Source organism: Perognathus longimembris, chromosome 19, assembly GCF_023159225.1.
Source record: "Perognathus longimembris pacificus isolate PPM17 chromosome 19, ASM2315922v1, whole genome shotgun sequence".
Lineage (NCBI taxonomy): Eukaryota > Metazoa > Chordata > Mammalia > Rodentia > Heteromyidae > Perognathus > Perognathus longimembris.
In genome coordinates, this window is record NC_063179.1 from 23,425,611 (window position 1) to 23,445,612 (window position 20,002).

A 20,002-nucleotide genomic window follows, 5' to 3' on the forward strand; every position below is an offset into this window, starting at 1 on the left:
TTTTGGTGGCTATGTCCTTAGCTGTGCAGAAACTTTAATTTGTAGTAGTCCCATTTGTCGAGTCTTTCCCCTATTTGTTGTGCCCCTGGGACTCTATTCAGGAAGTTCCTTCCTGTGCCTATAAGTTCTTGTGTCTTTCCTACTCTGTCCTTCCGTAGTTTCAAGGATTCAGGTCTGATATTGAGGTCCTTGATCCATTTTGAGTTGATCTTGGTGCATGGTGATCGGCTTGGGTCTACTTTGAGTTTTCTGCATAAGGCTGCCAGTTCTCCCAGCACCAGTAGTTGAAGAGGCTATGTTTATTCCATTGTATGTCTTTAGCTCCTTGGTCGAATATCAGTTGGCTGTAAGAGTGCGGTTTTATTTCTGGGTCTTCAATTCTAATCCATTGGTCTTCCGATCTGTTTTTATACCAATACCATGCTGTTTTTGTTATGATGGCCTTGTAGTAGAGCTTGAAGTCTGGTATTGTGATACCGCCTGCACTGCTTTTTTTTGCCTAGAATTACTTTGGCTATTCTAGGTTTTTTGCTGTTCCATATGAATTTATGGATTGGTTTCTCTATTTCAGTGAAGAATGTGGCTGGGATTTTGATAGGTATTACATTGAATTTGTTTAACAATTTGGGCAATATGGCCATTTTCACTATATTGATTCTGCCTACCCATGAACATGGGAGGTCTTTCCATCTCCTTGTGTCTTCTTTGATTTCCCTTATTAGATTTTTATAGTTTTCATTAAATAGGTCCGTCACGTCCTTGGTTAAGTTGATCCCTAGGTACTTTATTCTTTTTTTGGCTACTGTAAATGGAATTGTCTCCATAATTTCCTTTTCTGTTTGTATATTGCTGGTGTACAGAAAAGCTGCTGAGTTTTGTGGATTGATTTTGTATCCTGCTACTTTGCCAAATTGGTTTATTAGGTGTAGGAGTTTGGGTACTGAGTTTTTTGGGTCCTTCAGATATAAGATCATGTCGTCTGCGAATTGGGATAACTTGATTTCTTTCTTGCCGATGTGGATCCCTTTGATGTCCTCCTCTTGCCTTATTGCTATGGCTAGGGATTCCAGCACTATGTTGGAAAGAAGTGGGGAGAGTGGGCATCCTTGTCTTGTTCCTGAGTTTAGGGGGAATGATTTAAGTTTCTCTCCATTTAATATGATATTAGCAGTTGGTCTGTTGTATATGGCTTTTGATAATAAAATTTTTAAAAATAAATAAATAAAAACATTTGTAAAGATTCTCCTGATCAGATGTACAGAAAGGATCTTCCTGGGCTACAAGTAAAAAGTAGGGCTAAAGGAGTACCTCTGTGGTACTCCTTGCTTTCTGTTAGTGTATGAGTGCGTGAGGCCCTGGGTGTAATTCCCCAGTACCACAAAAATAAATGGAAATTTTGGCAGAACAGCCTTCTTTGTTGGAGTATCTAGAAGCAAATCTGTTATAGTCCCCTTTTTACTTATTATTATTTTTTGCCAGTCATGAGGCTTGAACTCAGGGCCTGAGCACACTGTCCCTGGCTTCTTTTTGCTCAAGGCTAGCACTCTATCACTTGAGCCACAGTGCCACTTCTGGCTTTTTCTGTATGTGTGGTACTGAGGAATCAAACCCAAGGCTTCATGCATGCTAAGCAAGCACTCTATCACTTGGCCATATTCCCAGCCCCTTGCTCAAGGCTAGCACTGTGTTATTTTGACCCACAGCACCACTTCCGGTTTTCTAGAGTTAGTTGGAGATGAGTCTCACAGACTTTCCTGCCTGAGCTGGCTTCAAAATGTGATCCTCATACCTCAACCTCCTGAGTAGTTAGGGTTACAGGTGTGAGCTACCAGCACCTGGCAAGCTTTCTTTATATGTTAACTACCTTTAATAATATGCACTTATAAATCCATTCCCTGAGCATATCTTACATCTACCTTTATAGTCTTTCCTTCTGCTAATTCCATCCCTTCTTCTTCCCTACCTTCACTCTACCTCAGATAACCATTAGTCTGAATTCCACATTGATTCATTCATTTTTCCCCCTCAGGTTTTTTTTTTTTGTTGTTGTTGTTATTGTTGTTTCTCCCAAGACGGCCTGCTTTGTTGTCTAGACTGGTTTGCAACTCCTGGGCTTATGCAATCAATCTTCATGCACAGCCTCTTCAGTTGCTGAGGCTACAGTTTCACCACCCACTACTATGCTTTTATATTGGGGTGTGTGTGTGTGTGTGTGTGTGTGTGTGTGTGTGTGTGTGTTTAAAAGGATGTCATTGACAACATCTTTTTGGAAACTTACAATTTTCCCTCAATATTGCTACAATTTTTCTATATTATGGGTCCATTCCTTTTTTTTTTTTTTTTTTTCTTTTTGCCAGTCCTGGGCCTTGGACTCAGGGCCTGAGCACTGTCCCTGGCTTCTTGCTCAAGGCTAGCACTCTGCCACTTGAGCCACAGCGCCACTTCTGGCCGTTTTCTATATATGTGGTGCTGGGGAATCAAACCCAGGGCTTCATGTATATGAGGCAAGCACTCTTGCCACTAGGCCATATTCCCAGCCCCTTCTTTTGTAATTGTGTCTTCAGAGATAACCTTGTTAAAAATTTGAAATATTTTTCTAATTATACATTTGCACTTATGTATGCTATATGCCTGTTACACTTTTAAAAATCAGCTTACTGTTTTTCTGTAACAATATGGGTGTCATTATTTGTCACTTTGAAGAGATTTGTTTCATCCTTTTTAGTAGTTCTTTGGTATTTCACCGTTCATGTAATATTCCACAAATTCTCCTGCATGGAAATTTAGGGTATCTTTTCTATCTTTACAAATAAAGTTGTAATGCAGAGTTTTAGTATATGCATGTTTGGGATTCATCTGCTTTTTCTTTAAGATAATTTCCTAAAGTGGAATTGCTCTATTGAGGTTTCTTTTCTTTCTTTCAACATTAGGGCTTGGATTCAGGTCTGACTCTTGCTAGGCAGGTGCACTTCCGCTGGAGCCACAACCCCAGCCCAGCCAGTATCATCTTTCATTATTTTTTATCTGTGTAGCTCACTCCCTTACTTAATGCTGCATCTGCTCAGATTGTTCTTCAGTTCTTTTTATCCCATCATAGTGCTCAGAGCAGGGAATGCGCACTCTAGCCTGAAGTTCAAGAGCCGCTGCTGAGAGTTAACTAACCCTAGGCTGAGTATGGATGAAGCAGTCTGGCCATCAAAAGAATAGGTGGGGCTAGGGGTGAAACTTAGAAGCCCTGGAGCTTTCCTCAGTACCACACCCACATAGTAGGAAGTAATCCACCGGAGGTCTGGGACTGAGTACTCAGGCCCTGTGCTCAGGAGGACAGTTGTCATTTCCCCACCTCCACTCCCCAGCCCCATGCTTGTTTTTGTGGAGGACATTGACATAGTTTATCTTTCCAGAATAAGATTATTGTTACTTCATTAATAACTCTTTGTTTATCTATCTGAACCACTTTATAACCCACTTCCTGGACTGGAGGAAGTGGAAACAGAGGCCATGTAGACAATTCCCTCAGCGTTCATAGAAGGACAATGGAAAAAGTTGCTGGTGATCCTCCAACAAGATCCTGATTCTGTGTTAGACACATTAATCTCTCGGTGGGTGATTTCTGAGGAAGAGTATGAGACTCTGGACAGAGTTACAGATCCCTTGAAGAAAAGTCGGAAGCTCTTAATTTTGGTTCAGAAGAAGGGAGAGATGAGCTGCCAGCATTTCCTCAGGTGTTATTTAATACATTTCCAGAGTCAGCTCCCTTCCTGGGACTTAAAACTTGGTAAATTGAAGTCTTATACTTAGGGGTTAGGAGAGAAGAGCCAGACTTTATGATACAAAGAGTTTATGATTAAAAAGAAAATGTTTTATTTATCAGATTTTTCTCATAAAAATGACTGTTTTTATTTTCTCCCAGAGATAATTTTCACTGAAATATGAGCTAGGGGGAATGTACCGATTTTAAAAAGCAAGGAACAATATATCTTGTTGGTTTAGAAGATGCCCGGGCCCGAGGAGTTTTGTCAACAGGAGCCTGAGGGGGAATTGACCTGAATGAGAGACAAACCTGACACAAGGAGGGAGACCAAGACAGGATTCTGATCAAGGTCTCAAACTTTATTTTCACAGGGCAGCTTATATAGTAATCAGCAAAGGGTAACTCATGTAGCCTGGGTCATTAGGTTGCTAGGTTACAGAACCGTGGGATGCTCTTTCTCAGGACAGGGACTGGGTAAGTTCACAAGGTTGTTAATTAAAGCTAGCCAAGATGTTAGGCTTAACAGGCAAGGTTGTAAAAGCATCAAGTGTTCTTATCAGTTAAGTTTTATAGTTTCTTTATGTTACATCCTGACAGCCAGACCCAGATGTCCTTATCAGTTAAGTTTTGTAGTTTCTTTAAGTTACATCCCGACAGCTGTTTTTGCTCCCTGCAAGAAGATGGTGATTTGTCCTTCAGACTCTACAAAAATTTTCCATTGTTTTTGTATTACTGTAAGGCACTCATGGTTTTGGCAGGGCTAGCCTGAATTTCACGACTGGAAAGGGAATACTGTTACTAGGGGCAGCTCTGCGGCTTGCCTTTTCCATTTACCTCATATGCGGTAATAATTCCAAGACCACAGAGTGTCTTTCACACAGGATAGCCAGTAGGAAAATAGAGGAATTAAAAAGTATATACCTAAATAGCAGATTAGAAACTTCATTTTCACTGTGCTAAGAATGCCAGGAGAACTTCAGTTTTCTGAAGCTTAATTGTTTCAATGGAATTGATGCTATTTTGGGGGGAAGGATTACATATTTCATATATAATAATAATAATAATCATCATCATCATCATTATTATTGTTGTCGGTTGTGGGGCTTGAACTCAGGACCTTGATGCTGTCCCTGAGGTTTTTTGCTCAAGGCTGGTGCTCTACCACTTTGAGTCACAGCTCCACTTCTGGTTTTCTGGTGGTTAAATGGGGAGAAGAGTCTCACCAGGACTTTTCTGCCCAGGCTGGCTTGGGAATCATGAACCTCAGATCTCAGCCTCGAGTAGCTAGGAATATAGGCATGAGCCACCAGTGCCTGGGTTATATATATCATTCTTAGTGGATATATAATAATTATACAAATTTATGAGTTTCAGTATGATAGTGTAATATATGTATATAAGGACTAATGATTGCATAGGGATCATTGGCATACTTACTACTTCATTTAAAAATCCTGTCTACTAGCTACTCTGAAATATACACAAATACTAATAATTAGATTAAAAAATAACTTCTGACCCAAAGGAATCAAAATCATCACAATAGGGATACCTGCCTACCCATGTTTATTTTAGCACAGTTCATAAGACATAGGATCAGCCTACGTGGTGTTGATAACGGCAGATGAACGGAGCAAATATGCAGTGCTGAGCTCCAGTGCTCACTCCTGTAACTCTAGTTACTTAGGAGGCTGAGATGTAAGGAATGAGATTGAAAGCCAGCCCAGGCTGAAAATCCATGTAACGCTTATCTCTGATTAACCGGCAAGAAGCCAGAAGTGGAAGTTGTGTGGCATGGTAGAACATCAGCCTTGAACAACCATGCCAATTTGAGAACAGGAGAGAATGAGTTCAAGCCAAGTACCTGCACCAAAACAAAACAAAACAAAACAAAAAAACAAGGAAGGTAGAAAAAGTACACTGTACATATATACGTATATATATATATATACACACACACACATATATATACATAGACACACACATATACATACCTACACAAAATAGAGTATCATTTAGCCATGAAAATAAATTGTATCTTTTCAGGAAATGAATGGAAGTAGACATCATCACCATAAGCAAATTAAGGCAGACGCAGAAAGACAAATGCATGTTTTCTCCTATGTGGAATCTAGACTTTAAAACAAAGTAGAAACCAGGAGTTTTGCCTCCCAAATACTAGTAATCCCAACTACTAGGGAGGCAAAGAGTGGAAGGATGGCAGTTCAGTGCCAGCCTCGGGAAGAAAGTCAGTGAGACCCATCTCAACCAACAAGCCAAGTGTGGTGGAATGCACTGGTGGGCCCAGCTACAGAGAAGTGTAACAAGATGATAGTGATCTGAGGCCAGCCTCATAAGAAAACACTAGATTAGATCCAAGAAAAACCAAAAAAAGGGCTAGAGTTGTGACTCAAGTGGTAGAGCACTGCCTAGCAGGTACATGACACTGAGTGCAAACACTGCTACAGAAAAATAAAACAAAGCATGAAAGTAGAGGGTACTATTCAAAAGAGGAAAGAGAAGAGTGGGAAAATAGTTGGCGAGCAAAAGAGACTAGTGGGATGAGTGAATATGATCAAAACACATTATATACATGCTATCATGAAAATTAAGCCCATTGTTCTGTAAAATAATATGTGCTAAAAATTGATAGACGGAGTGCCAGTGCCTCATACCTGGAATCCTAGCTATTCAGAAGGCTGAGATCTAAGGATCCTGGTTTGAATCCAGCCCAGGCAGAAAGGCCATGAGACTTAACTCCAATTAATCACCAGAAAATGAAGTGGTTCTGTAGTTCAAAGTAGTAGAGCACTGGCCTTGAGCAAAAAGAATTAAAGACAGTGTTGAGTTCAAGCCCCATGAGTGACAAAAAAAAAAAAAAGATAGCTTCTTTTATGGACAGGGTAAGGCATACATGTAGTTGTATTTCTCGAGAAGAAGAGGCAGAAGGATCATGAGAATGAGGCCAACTTGGTCTATGGTACTGGGTTCCAGGGTACCCTGACTTTATCTCAAAAATAATAATTATATCTTCTTAAAAAAAGAGATAAAAGTCTTACTACAGTAACAATAACTAGGAGAAAATGAGAGAACAGTTACTCTGCAACCTGTTTACTCATTAGGAATTACTATTATTTTTTAATTTTCATTTTTTGGTGGTACTGGGGTTTGAACTCAGGGCTGCTGCTTAGTACCATTGAGTTATGCTCCTGGTCTATTTCGATTTAGTTTCTCTTTGTTTCAATAACTAAAGACCTAAATTTATATTCAGGGTGACTTGGATGGTGTTTCTCCTCTCAGTACTTCCCATGTACCTGGGATTATTGATTGATATGGGATCTTGTGAACCTTTTGTCTGAGCTAGACTTAAACTGAGATCCTCCTGATCTTTACCTTCCAAGTAACTAGGATTCCAGGCGTGAGCCACTGTACCTGCCTTTTATTTGCTTTTTCAGAGAGTCTTGAATTTGTGCATAGGCTGGCCTGGACCAGCCATCCTGTTTATTCCTCCTACATTGCTGTGGTGACAGGTATGCACCACCACACACAGCATGCAGCTTTTTGGTTGAAATGAGGTCTTTCAAACTTTTTGCCCAGAATGGCCTTGAATTGTGCCACTACGCCTGACTTTCTTTAAGAACTCCCAGGATTAAATTTCCTTAGCAATGGCCCGAGGAAATCGGAGTTGTGGGTCACTTACATCTACCAAAATACCTTGTGGAACACTTCTTCATGTGCCCCTTGGCCATTGTTATTTCCTCTTCAGAGAAGTCTCTCTTTAAGTCTTTAGCCCACTTATTAAGGGGACAATTGTTTCTTTGAGGATTGGTGTTGGGGGAATTTAATTTTTTGAGTCCTAAATATATTTTAGATATGAGTCTCTTGTCTGCTGTAAACCAAGTGTACAACTCCAGGGAGGGTGGACTGGAATTTGGGGAGCAGGGATGGTGGGAGAAAAATGAGGGAGGAGATAACAAGTTTGATAGGAAATGTACTCATTATTTTACATATGAAACTGTAACCCCTCTGTACATCACCTTGACAATAAGAATAAACATTTAACATAAACACTGTCCATAACATTTGGATTTTCTCTTTTAATTAGTTACCCTGTGAATGCTATGAGAGGCTTAATTTTTTTTGTGTCAGTTGTAGGGCTTGAACTTGGGGTCTGGATACTGTCTCTGAGCAGTTTTGGTGAAAGCTAGTACTCTATTACTGTGAGCTACAGGGCCTCTTCCAGTTTTCTGGTGGCTAATTGGAGATGAGTCTCAAGGACTTTCCTGCCTGGCTGGCTTCAAACTGCCATCTTCAGAGCTTAGCCTCCTGAGTAGCTAGGATTATAGGCATGAGCCACCAGCTTCTGGCTGAAACTTTTATTTGAGGCTATAGTGTGATCCAGTTATTCTTTTTCTGAAGTATTTAGTTTTTATTGTTATTATAAAGGTGATTACAGAGGGGTTACAATTATATGAGTCAGGTAAAGAGTACATTTCTTTTTGGACAATGTTACCCCTTCCTTCCCTTTCTCCCTATTTTTCCCTCCAGTCCCACCCATCAGTTATATAGTTCTTTTTCTTTAAAAAATTTTTATTGTCAATTTTTTTATTGTGATGTAGGAGGGATTATAGTTACATTCATAAGGTAGTAAGTACATTTCTTGTCAAACTTGTTACCTCCTCCCTCTATAGTTCATTTTCAACATAGTATCTAGTGAGTACCACTGCTGCATTTGTTCACCTTTGTCCCTCCATTTCTGCGTCCTGCTTTTACCCTCCCAAAGACAGATAAACAAATAATCAAGACACAATGAAAAGAAAACAAAAACAGCAACAAAGGAAAAACCTCTTGTTTCCATTTCTTTGAGTTCATTTTGTTAAGTATTATTTTATATGACCAGATGCACATAGGCATTGTGCTTTAGTGTTCCTCTGCTAAGACTTTCCTCCTTTGGTCTCAAGGTGTGTAAATGCCTGGAGTCTTGTATAATTTAACATGATCCAGTTTTTCTATGGGAAGAAGTAAACTATTATAGTTGGCTTGTTACTATAAATTAGATGGTATGCAGTAAGTGCTTGTATCTTCCAGTGAAATATAGGTTTGCATGCCTGGAGCACTAGCTATTCAAGAGGCTGAGGCATTAGGATCACTTAAGCCCAGGAGTTGGAAACAAGCTGGGGCAACTTGGTGAGACTCTTCTCTAAAGAAAGAGTAGAAAAGTGAGGCTCCAGTGGCTCACACCCATCATCCTAGCTACTCTGGAGGCTGAGAACTGAGAATTGAGGTCTGAAGTCATCCTAGGCAGTGGAATCCATGAGATGCTTATCTCTAATAACCCTGCCGAGCCAGCCGGCAGTGAACGGGAATCCTGACTGAAGGCAGCGAGGATTAAGGAAAAGGAAAGATACAAGACAAGAGAAAAAAGACAAGAGGCAAAGATGGGGTACGGGAGGTCTGCATCTCGAGATCGAAACTCAAGACTGCAGCCATGTTTATTCTTAACTTCCAGCTTATATGCAGTTTGAAAACCAGGAAACAGCATAGGCTTAAAATTCCAGAACACAAAAAGGCTTGGAGTTAGCAATACCCGATGATAGCTAAGACAGGATGAGGTTGGTTAACATAAGAATGGACTCCAGAGCAATATCTGATGGTAGCAAAGACAGGATGAGGTTGGTTAACATAAGAATGGACTCATGGCAGACACAGTAAAGCATTTCCGATTTTCCATTAAGCCATGTCCTTGCACGTCCTTGAAAACACAGCCAGAGGTCAGGAAGATTTAGCTGCTAGCTCGGCTCCCGACAGATCCCCCATCTTTTTATTAAAAGAAGCGAACCCGCCTGTCTTAGGTGGGGTGGGTACCCCAGCCTGCCTTACCCGTCTTAGGGAAGAACTTCAGAGCAGTGCTGAAGCCCCGTGTCTTAGGTCAGTCAAGCTGGTACCGCCTCATACCCGTCTCTGGCTGCGGTTCCTCTCGGGGGAAAGTTCATTCACTTGGAGCTTGATCTTATGCAGCTGGCTGGCTAAACTCATGAAAGAGTTTTGCAATATGTGTACAATGCAAGGAAGGCATAGGAAAGCCATCAGCAAAAGTATCCCTGGGCCAAGCAATGTCATTAGCAGCCCCTTAACATTAGTTAAGGAAGAGGCATACTGTTGAAGTTCAAACAGTTCTTTTGCTGTTTCTGCCACTTCAGAGTCCAAAGGCGGAGCTTGTTCTAGTCTGGCTATTTGTCTATGGAGTTGAAAGAGATCTAAGGACAAGTTATTATGGTGCCAAATACCATTTAGATGTGCTACAACTTGTTCCCAAGGACAGCTTGACCCATTATACTTATGGAGGGTCACACAAATAAAGTCAAACCCAGCATGACAGCGCACCCGTTGCAAAGTTTGTAAGGCACAAATTTGTTCTCCCAGTGACAACACAGATTCATAAAATGCTTCTAATTTTTGTTCTACCTTATCATCAATCCTGCCTTGAAAGTGCAGGGCTTGCGTGGTATTATGAGCAAGCTGATTAACATAGTGAGCTGTCTGCACATTTTATGTTAAAGCCACAGTAGCCGCTGCAGCAGAGGCAGCTAAGGAAATAAAGGCTACAATGCCTGCTATTAATAGCCCTACAAATCGTCTAGGGTGCATAAGCTCTTTTAAATGTTTTAACACTTGAATACCTGTTTCTTCATACCAAGCTTCAGATAAGTTTATAGGAAGCATAACGAATGGTGGTTGCTTAATAATAATTACAGAATCAGTAAGACCACTATACAAGCAATTTGTAAAAGAATAGTTAGTGCAAGTAACATTGAAATACATGGCTCCTATAGAAATATTAAAAGGTCCATACATAATAGCATAAGGGGGTGTTACACAACTCATAATATTTTTTTTTTGCCAGTCCTGGGGCTTGGACTCAGGGCCTGAGCACTGTCCCTGGCTTCTTCTTGCTCAAGGCTAGCACTCTACCACTTGAGCCACAGCGCCACTTCTAGCCATTTTCTGTATATGTGGTGCTGGGGAATTGAACCCAGGGCCTCAAGTATACGAGGCAAGCACTCTTGCCACTAGGCCATATCCCCAGCCCATCATAATATTTTTTAAAGAAGTAGAAGTGGGCCAGGAGATATTATTCAGGGAAGCCACTAACATCCAGACCTGACCTTGAGGGTGTCCATTCATCCACCACAGACCTGGGTTGTACTTGTTGGTGAGATTCGCTCCGGACCAGTCTATCAGCTGAGAATTAGTTCCTGAAATATTGGTTATAAAAGGATGATCATGTCTACACTTTATGGGGTGCAGTTCTCCCGTGGATTCTACAATTTGAGAGGAGTTGATGCAGCGAGGTATCATGAAGGACGAGGTAGAATTGGCATGTACAGGAAACCCAGTAGGCAATTAAGTCATTTGTCTATTATATACTTGACTATTATCAGGAATCCAAATTCTATGATTTATGGGTTGCATTACAGTACAGCCTGGAATATAACTGTTGGGGTCAGTTGTAAAGCATAAAGGGGTTCCAATGCCAGAAGCTGCAAAATCTCCCATCTTAACGTGTTGGACAAAAGGGTCTGGAGCTGTACCATATGCTGACATGGACGAACACCTCAGCTCCCTCCCAGGTCGCAGGGTGCACAATCGGTGGATCTGGCACGTAAGCCCAGTGGGTCAGCGCTTGTACCGTTCTGATGAGTTTCCACAATCCGAACACAACGCTCAGGTAGCCAGCGGGCATCATTTTCATCCTGTGAAAAAACACAGACATGTCCTCGACCCCATGTCAGTACCGGATCGGGCCTGTGCCAAGCACTTGTTAAAGGATCTTTCCACTTAACTTGGGCAAAAGCTCTTTGCTCTCTCTTTTCCCAGAACCGCTGTGCTGCGGAGTGGCCATTGCAGTCCAAATTAAAAAAAATTAGTACAAATAAAGTATGAGAAAGTATATTAACAGGAGAGAAGGGGTATATTTCTCCCCCCTTTTAATTTAGAAATTTGGTGTTTTAACAAATCGTTGGCCCATTTGACAATTCCTTGACCATGAGGATTATAGGGAATTCCTGTAGAGTGAACAATTTGGTAAGATTTGCAAAAAGTTTGAAAAGCTCGTCCAACATATCCCGGACCATTATCAGTTTTAATTTGTTTAGGAAGTCCCATAGTAGCAAAGCAGCGTAAGGCATGGGAGATACAATGTTTGCCGGCTTCCCTGCTAAGAGGAGTAGCCATAATAAAATTAGAGTAAATGTCTATTGTAACATGGACAAAGTGGAGCTGTCCAAAAGAGGGAATGTGGGTAACATCCATTTGCCAAACATGGTTGGCCACTAAGCCTCGGGGGTTAATGCCATTGGAGGGCACAGGCAGGAAGGTAGCACAGTTGGGACAAGTTTTTACAATTTGACCAGCCGCCTCACGTGTGATATGAAATTGCTGACGTAAGGCACAACTGTTTTGATGGTGGGCAGCATGTGATTGCTTTGCTAAGTCAATTTGAGTGAGAAGAATTTGGGTAGCCTCATTCGTAATAGCATTGCCCTCACTTAATGGTAAGAAGAGGCAAAGTGAAGTAACTTGTTGGAGGGATAATGATGTGAAATTGTGCCCACAAAATTGGCCCAAGCAATGACCAAGGAATCACAAAGAATATAAAGCCACTCTTGCTGTTGTAAAATATAGGGGATATAAATAACCTGTGGATCTCGTCCAAGATACTTACAAGATTCCACACGGCACATATGGACTAAGGTGGCTACCAATTCATAATAAGGAGTTAACACTTTTGAAGGAGTAGCAGGCAAGGAAAGCCACAAAAGGGGTCCCTTCTGCCAGAGGACCGCTGTTGGAGAATGAGGTGTAGTTAAAATATAAGCTTCCCAAGGGGCTGAGTAATCAATATAATTTATATGTTGGGAAGAGATAGCAGAATTTACTATGTTTAAAGCTTCAGCTGCTTCAGTTGTCATGTCTCTGGGAGATGTAGGGTCAGGGTTCCCCTTTAACAGATCAAATAAGGGTTTTAATTCAGCTGTGGATAATTTAAGATAAGGGTGAAGCCAATTAATATCTCCCAGAAATTTTTGAAAATCATGTAAAGTATGCAAATGAGAAGTTTTAATTTGTAATTTCTGACTAGTAAAATAATAAAGACCTCAAGTATGAGCAAGAGGGATTTTTATTTTTCTCTGCCTGGCCTGGCTTTGAACTGTCCAAGGAGTCTTGGACATAAAAGCCCTTTTATTTCCAATTAAAGCAACAGGAGAACAAAAGGAGTAGAGTTTACCTGTAAGTTGTTAATAATTGACCAACAAATAGTTGCCAGAGTTTTGCTGTAACACTTAAAGAACAGCAGACTGAATGGGATCCATGTGCCATTAAATCAAATCATATTATTTAACCTTACCTTACTGGCACGTGAAAGAGAAAACAAATGAGTAACAATAAAAGTCTCAGCTTCAGTGGATCTCAAGTGGCTGTGTCTTCCATTCCAAATTAGCAGGCCAGCAGGAGAGATGGCTTGCATCTGGATAAGGCTGTAGTAGAGTTCCCTGGATAGGCTGTCACATTTCCTGCTTGTTGCCTGTAAATTTCTACACAGACTGGTTAAGGGCATTTTTAAACAGATTTTAGAAAGCTTAGGCCTTTAACCATCTTTCTAGTCACAAAATCCACACAGATTGAAGGCCAACTAAGTCTGCTCTCTGTAGCAGCCAGGGCAGTTTCTGAGTCACAAACAACTCCCAGTTTGGGAGCCGATTGTGGAGGCAGCTTTCTGTAGCCACAGACTGCCACGGTCCACTCCGCTAGCACACATGTCAACCTGTATCCTATAAAGCAAAATGTTAATTTTGGGTCCAGAAAATTTAGGTTAATAGTCACATCTGTGCAGTTATTTCAAAATGACTCTAGTCCCTTGATCTTAAAGAGTTTATGAGAGCACAGCGAAAAAAGAAAAAAAAAATGGAGAAGCAAAATCTTAGTCTATACCAAAGAATTGTCAGGATTAGATGTACACTTGACTCTTAGCATAGATAGACATAAAGAATAACACACTGGTTGTACATCATTGTACTTACATCACGTGCTGTATATTAAAACCTTTTGGAGTTTTTCTTAGACATATTTGTTTGCACCCAAACATATCAGTTTGGGTTTAAAACCTGTTTTTTATTTTTATTTTAAGTTTTACCAACACATAGACATAGACATACATACATACACATAAAGACAATGTGCACACGTTTTGGGGCGCGCTTAGAATTGTTTTTTAATTGGCCATGTACGTTTTTCTGGAATTCCAGTGGCAAGTGATATTATTTTGCCTATATTCTAGAACCACGTGTTTAGATAGTAAACAAAAAAAAAAACCTTTTCAGCAAACCAAAATTTTCAGATCATCCAAGAAGCTACATTTTGAGAAACCAGTTTAGCTCCCAAGGGGAGCTTATGGGAGACAGGACATGAACACAGACAGTGAGCTCACAGTAAGACACCTTCATCTTCCAGCATTTGAATTGTAAGGCACCTTTGAAATGCAAGGCCACAGGACTCCAAGTCCCTGCCCAGCCTCCAGGAATTTGGCATGCTTGTCACCTGGGGGATGGGCAGGCTTCCACCCCAACCAATCCTATTGTCTACCATGTGCTCAATACTAGAGAAAGCTTAAAATTTAGCCAAATAAGCAGAATTTAACTGAGTCTCCAAACTTAACATCAATAACAAGAATAGAAAACCTTTCTTTGAGTCTTTTAAAGCAGATGTTAAACAAATATCGATACCCATCCTATGTCACAGGCAGGCAGTTTAGAGGGAGGCAGAGAAAGAGACAGAGAGAACTTCATCTGCCTGAGCGCTCATAGAAGTTAGGTAAGTCCTGCAAAATATTCCAAATATATAAGATTGGGCTCAAACTTGAGCAGCTTTCCTGAAGCAATTTAGACTTGACGAGCAACTAGCTGAGCTGAACTAGAGATCAGTTGTCTCCAAACACCCACAATTGCTGATCTCGACCTAGCCTAGTGGATTTGTGGAAAATGTAAGCTCCAGGCTAATGGTCACTCACCCTGGTTGGGGTTTCAAATCTGTCGTGGTGGATGGAAATAAAGCGCTGGGTCAGGAGAAGTTACCTCGGTGGTGTTAGCATTTCCCTAGCCTCAGGTCCCTTGCCCCTGCTAGCAGCCTGCACCTAGGAGAGCTGTAAGTCTGCCAGGACTGTCCATGGGGGCTCACCAGTATCTCCCTATAAAGGAGTTTGTTGTTCTGGATGAAGCTGTGACAATAGAGCTATACTGATTTCAATATATTCTCAACATGAGTCAATCTATCTTTAGTAGGCTCATTGCATAATTTCTCCTCAGTGTCTGAGCCATCTGAGTCTTCCTTAATATCTAGCCCAGTGGGTTCAGGTCTTGTTAATTTTCTCAGCTCTTCCCGGGCAGCAGCATACGCTCCCGAGGCTGGGCAACACTCATCAGGTCGCTGTTCAGTTTCTCCAATCGACTGATCGAATTTAATCTGTTCATGTCTAAGATCTAAGCAATCTTGGACCAGATACCAAAGAATAATAGCGTTCCCGAATCTCTCTCTCTCTCTCTCTCTCTCTCTCTCTCTCTCTCTCTCTCTCTCTCTCTCTCTTTTAGTTTCTAAGTTATTGGTTCCTTCCTCCAGGAACTGGGGGCATGCTTCCTCAATAAAGTAAAAGAAACGTTCTAAGTGACTTTGGCCAACTTTCACTGCCCGGCCATTAAGCATGCCTTTAGGGGCCTGCACGTATAGCATGCAGCCTATACTTTATCCCATAATTTCTTACTCCCGACAATACTCTCTCTCTCCCGCTCTCCTTCCCAATAGATCGGGGGTCCTCTGCCATCATCCCAGGCTTCAGGTCCCTGTTCCAGTCGCCACACCTGCCGAGCCAGCCGGCAGTGAACGGGAATCCTGACTGAGGGCGGCAAGGATTAAGGAAAAGGAAAAATACAAGACAAGAGGAAAAAGACAAGAGGCAAAGATGGGGTACGGGAGGTCTGCATCTCGAGATCGAAACTCAAGACTGCAGCCATGTTTATTCTTAACTTCCAGCTTATATGCAGTTTGAAAACCAGGAAACAGCATAGGCTTAAAATTCCAGAACACAAAAAGGCTTGGAGTTAGCAATACCCGATGATAGCTAAGACAGGATGAGGTTGGTTAACATAAGAATGGACTCATGACAGACACAGTAAAGCATTTCCGATTTTCCATTAAGCCATGTCCTTGCACGTCCTTGAAAACACAGCCAGAGGTCAGGAAGAATTTAGCTGCTAGCTCGGCTCCCGACAAATAACTATCAGAAAAGTGGAGGTGGAGCTGTGGCTGGAGTGGTAGAGTGCTAACCTTGAGCACAAAAGCTCAGGAATAGCACCCAGGCCCTCAGTTCAAGCCTCGGGATCGGCAGAAAGAATATCTGTCTGTATGTCTGTCTGTCTATCTGTCTATCTACCAAGAAGATTATTTGAGGAGTAGAAACTCAACTATTTTTTTCTTGTAATTTCTTACATTGGAGGAACAAAATGAATCACAAGCCTTGGGGTTTTTTTCCAGAATTTTTACAGCATATGCATATAACACCTCAATTTATCGAGGCGAACAAGAATTCAGAAAATACCATTTCCTCCAAGAGGAAAGAACCTGGGACACCCATGATCACAGTGCTCTCTAGTGAGCAAGAACAGTCAAGTTTGAAGACCTCTGAGTTTTTCACAGAGAACATGAAGGAATGCCACACATCAAACGTCACACTGTTGTGTCCCATTGGAAAAGCTGACTCTGAAGTTTCAGTGATTATTACATTCTTAAGGGATGGGCAGAGATATGAGGAGTCAGATGATTCTTTATACTTAGGAGCAGAGTAATATGAAGCACCTCTTGGATTTCCTGAAGACACAGCCACTACTGTGAAAGAAGAAGATTATGATGATGCAGAGCATACTGTGTATGAAGGGGAAGAGGACTCCAAGTATTCAGAAGCCATGGGATCATCTGATGAAGAAGATCATTGTGATGATTCAGAAAACAGCCTTTCACTGGAGGAGGAGGAGAAAGTTATGGAAGATATGTAGATAGGATATATACAGTTAGAGAGGCAACATCTCATCAACAGATTAACAAAGTTGAAGGCTGAGAATATGGCCTAGTGGTAAAGTGCTCGTCTCGTATATATGAAGCCCTGGGTTCGATTCCTCAGTACCACATACATAGAAAAGGCCAGAAGTGGCATTGTGGCTCAAGTGGCAGAGTGCTATCCTTGAGCAAAAAGAAGCCAGGGGGCTGGGGATATAGCCTAGTGGCAAGAGTGCCTGCCACGGATACACGAGGCCCTAGGTTCGATTCCCCAGCACCACATATACAGAAAACGGCCAGAAGCGGCGCTGTGGCTCAAGTGGCAGAGTGCTAGCCTTGAGCGGGAAGAAGCCAGGGACAGTGCTCAGGCCCTGAATCCAAGGCCCAGGACTGGCCAAAAAAAAAAAAAAAGAAGCCAGGGACAGTGCTCAGGCCCTGAGTTCAAGTCCCAGGATTGGCAACAAAAACAAAACCAACAAAACACATTAACAAAGTTGATGGGGAGAGGGAAGGACATGTCATAGACACCAGTAGCAAATCTACTCTTCAAAAATTCCTTGTACCTCCCTCCACATGGTTCATTGTTTTTGAGGTGAGATATCGAAGACTTAGGTACTGGCAGGGTGCCTTCCACCTGAAGGCTATGCAGAAGAACTGTCTCTAGCTTCTGGAACTTCACTCAAAATCTTTAGCATTTGTTAGCCTGTGAAACATCACTGTACTCTTCCTTCACAGTATCTTCTGCACATTTTTTTTTGCCAGTCCAGGGGCTTGAGATCAGGGCCTAAGCAATGTCCCTAGCTTCTTTTTGCTAGAACTCTACCACTTGAACCACAGTGCTACCACTGGCTTTTTCTGTATATGTGGTGCTGAGTAATTAAACCCAGGGCTTCATGCATGCTAGGCAAGCACACTGCCAAGGCCACATTCTCAGCCCATAGAAAACTTTAATAGACATGTAAACTTCATAATTTAGAAAGAAACTTAAGGCAATCAGTATCCACATGTAGAATTTCTCATATATTAATATAATAAAGATAAAAAGGTTTCCATTTTTGTATATGAAAACTTGACAAATAGAGAGGAAGTACTAGAAAATCTAAAATGACCATCCATCATCAATGGTTAAATTTTGTCAATCTACACTAGCGAATACCATGAAATAGTTAAAATACATTAGAAAAATCTCCAGATATGCTGTCTTGGAAGAATTTGCCAAGAAACTCACTAAATAAAAGGAACTTGAAAATATCCCTACCAAACTCCTAAAACTAACCCTTTCCCAAAACCAAACTAGAACGCAAACCGAAACACCAAACCAAACAGTAACCCTAACCCGAACCCTAAACCTAATCCGAACCATAGCTCCAAACATAATGCTAACCCCCTAACCATGGCCCTAACACTTACCATAACCCAAACCATAAACCAAACCCAAACCCATCCCTTACCCTGACAACAAACTGAACCTTACCTTAAACCAAACCCAAAACTGACCCTGAACACTAAAACCAACCTAAACCCTAACCCAAGGGGAGGCTAATCTTAATCATAGCCCTAACCCTAGACCTAAGCCTAACACATGTCCTAACACTAGCCCTAACCATAGGCATAAACTTTGCCCTAGGCCTAACCCTAGCGCTAACCCTAGCCCTAGCCATAACTCGAGCCATAACCCTAGCTCTAGCCCTAAGACTAACCAGAACCTGACTGAAACTAACATTACACCTAGCCCTAAACGCAGCCCTGACCATAACCCTAGCCCCAAACCTAAGCCTACCCTAACCCGAGCCATAACCCAAGGCCTAAAACTAACGCCAGCCCTACCTCTAACCCTAAAAGGAAACCCTAACGTTAACTCTACCCTAACACTAACCCTTGCCCTTGACCTAAACTTAACATTAAACCTCACCCTGACCCAAGTCCTAAGTCTAAATCTAGCCCTAACACTAGGATGAACCCTAACTCTAACCCAAGCTCAGCCCTAAGCCTAACCTTAACATGCCGTAGTCTTGGCGCTAACGCTAGCCTTAGCCCTAAACCTAACCCTAACACCTATCCCTATCCCTAACCTGAACTTAACCCTAACACAAACCCTAATGCAAACCCAAATTCAAATATGAACCCTAAAATAACCCTAATCTGGGGCTGAGAATATGGCCTACTGCCAAGAGAGCTTGCCTCGTATACATGAGGCCCTGGGTTCGATTCCCCAGCACCACATATACAGAAAACGGCCAGATGTGGCGCTGTGGCTCAAGTGGCAGAGTGCTAGGCTTGAGCAAAAGGCAGCCAGGGATAGAGCTCAGCCCTGAGTCCAAGGCCCAGGACTGGCCAAAACAAAACAAAATAACCCTAATCCAACCCCCAAACATTATCCATAACATATACCCTAACCCAAAGCCTAACCCTAACCCCAAACCAAACAGTAACCCTAAGCTCAACACCAACCCGATCCCTAAACCTAACCGGAACCAAAACCCTAATCCAAAATTTACCCCAACACAGTACGAACCTGAACCATTACACTAACCTGAACCCTAAACCTAGCCCTAACTCAAACCCTAGCCCTAGACCAAACCCTAACGATAACCCTACCTCTACTTCTAAGTCTAACCCTACCCAAGCTTTAGTCCTAGGGCTACATGAGCCCTAACCCTGACCATGATCCTAAACCCTAACATTAACACTAGCCAATAATGAGAACACGTACACTAAACCTAGCCCTAACCCAAATTCTAGCCCTAAGCCTCGCCATTAGCTTAAGGCTAGCCCTAAACCTAACCTGAACCCTAAACTAACATTAATGATAATCCAAATCCTAACGCTAAGATGTACCTGAACCTGAACCCTAATCATAACCCTACCCAACCCGAATTGAAAAGCTAACCTATCCACAGACCTAAACCTAACCATAAGCCCAAACCAACCCTAGCCTTAAGCCTAACCCAAACCTACACCTAATTCTAGCCTAACCCTAGATAGAACACTAACTCTAAACCATGCCCTACACCAGAAACCGAGCCCTAAACCTTATCCTAGCATGACTCTAGCCATAACCCTAATCCTAACCCATGCAAAAACCCAAAGGCTAGCCCTAACCTACCCCTATACCTATGTCTAAGCCTAACCCAGGCCCTAGCC

The 20,002-nt window shown here is 41.8% G+C and overlaps 1 protein-coding gene across 1 annotated transcript; it reads left to right on the forward strand.

Annotated features, from left to right (window-relative positions):
- Positions 1-3,354: 3,354 nt before the first annotated feature.
- Card6 (caspase recruitment domain family member 6) lies at positions 3,355-16,890 on the forward strand. Its single transcript, XM_048368227.1, is given in 2 exon segments — positions 3,355-3,778; positions 16,340-16,890. Coding segments are annotated over 2 exon segments (594 nt in total). The 5' UTR covers positions 3,355-3,702; the 3' UTR covers positions 16,858-16,890.
- The last annotated feature ends 3,112 nt before the right edge of the window (positions 16,891-20,002 follow it).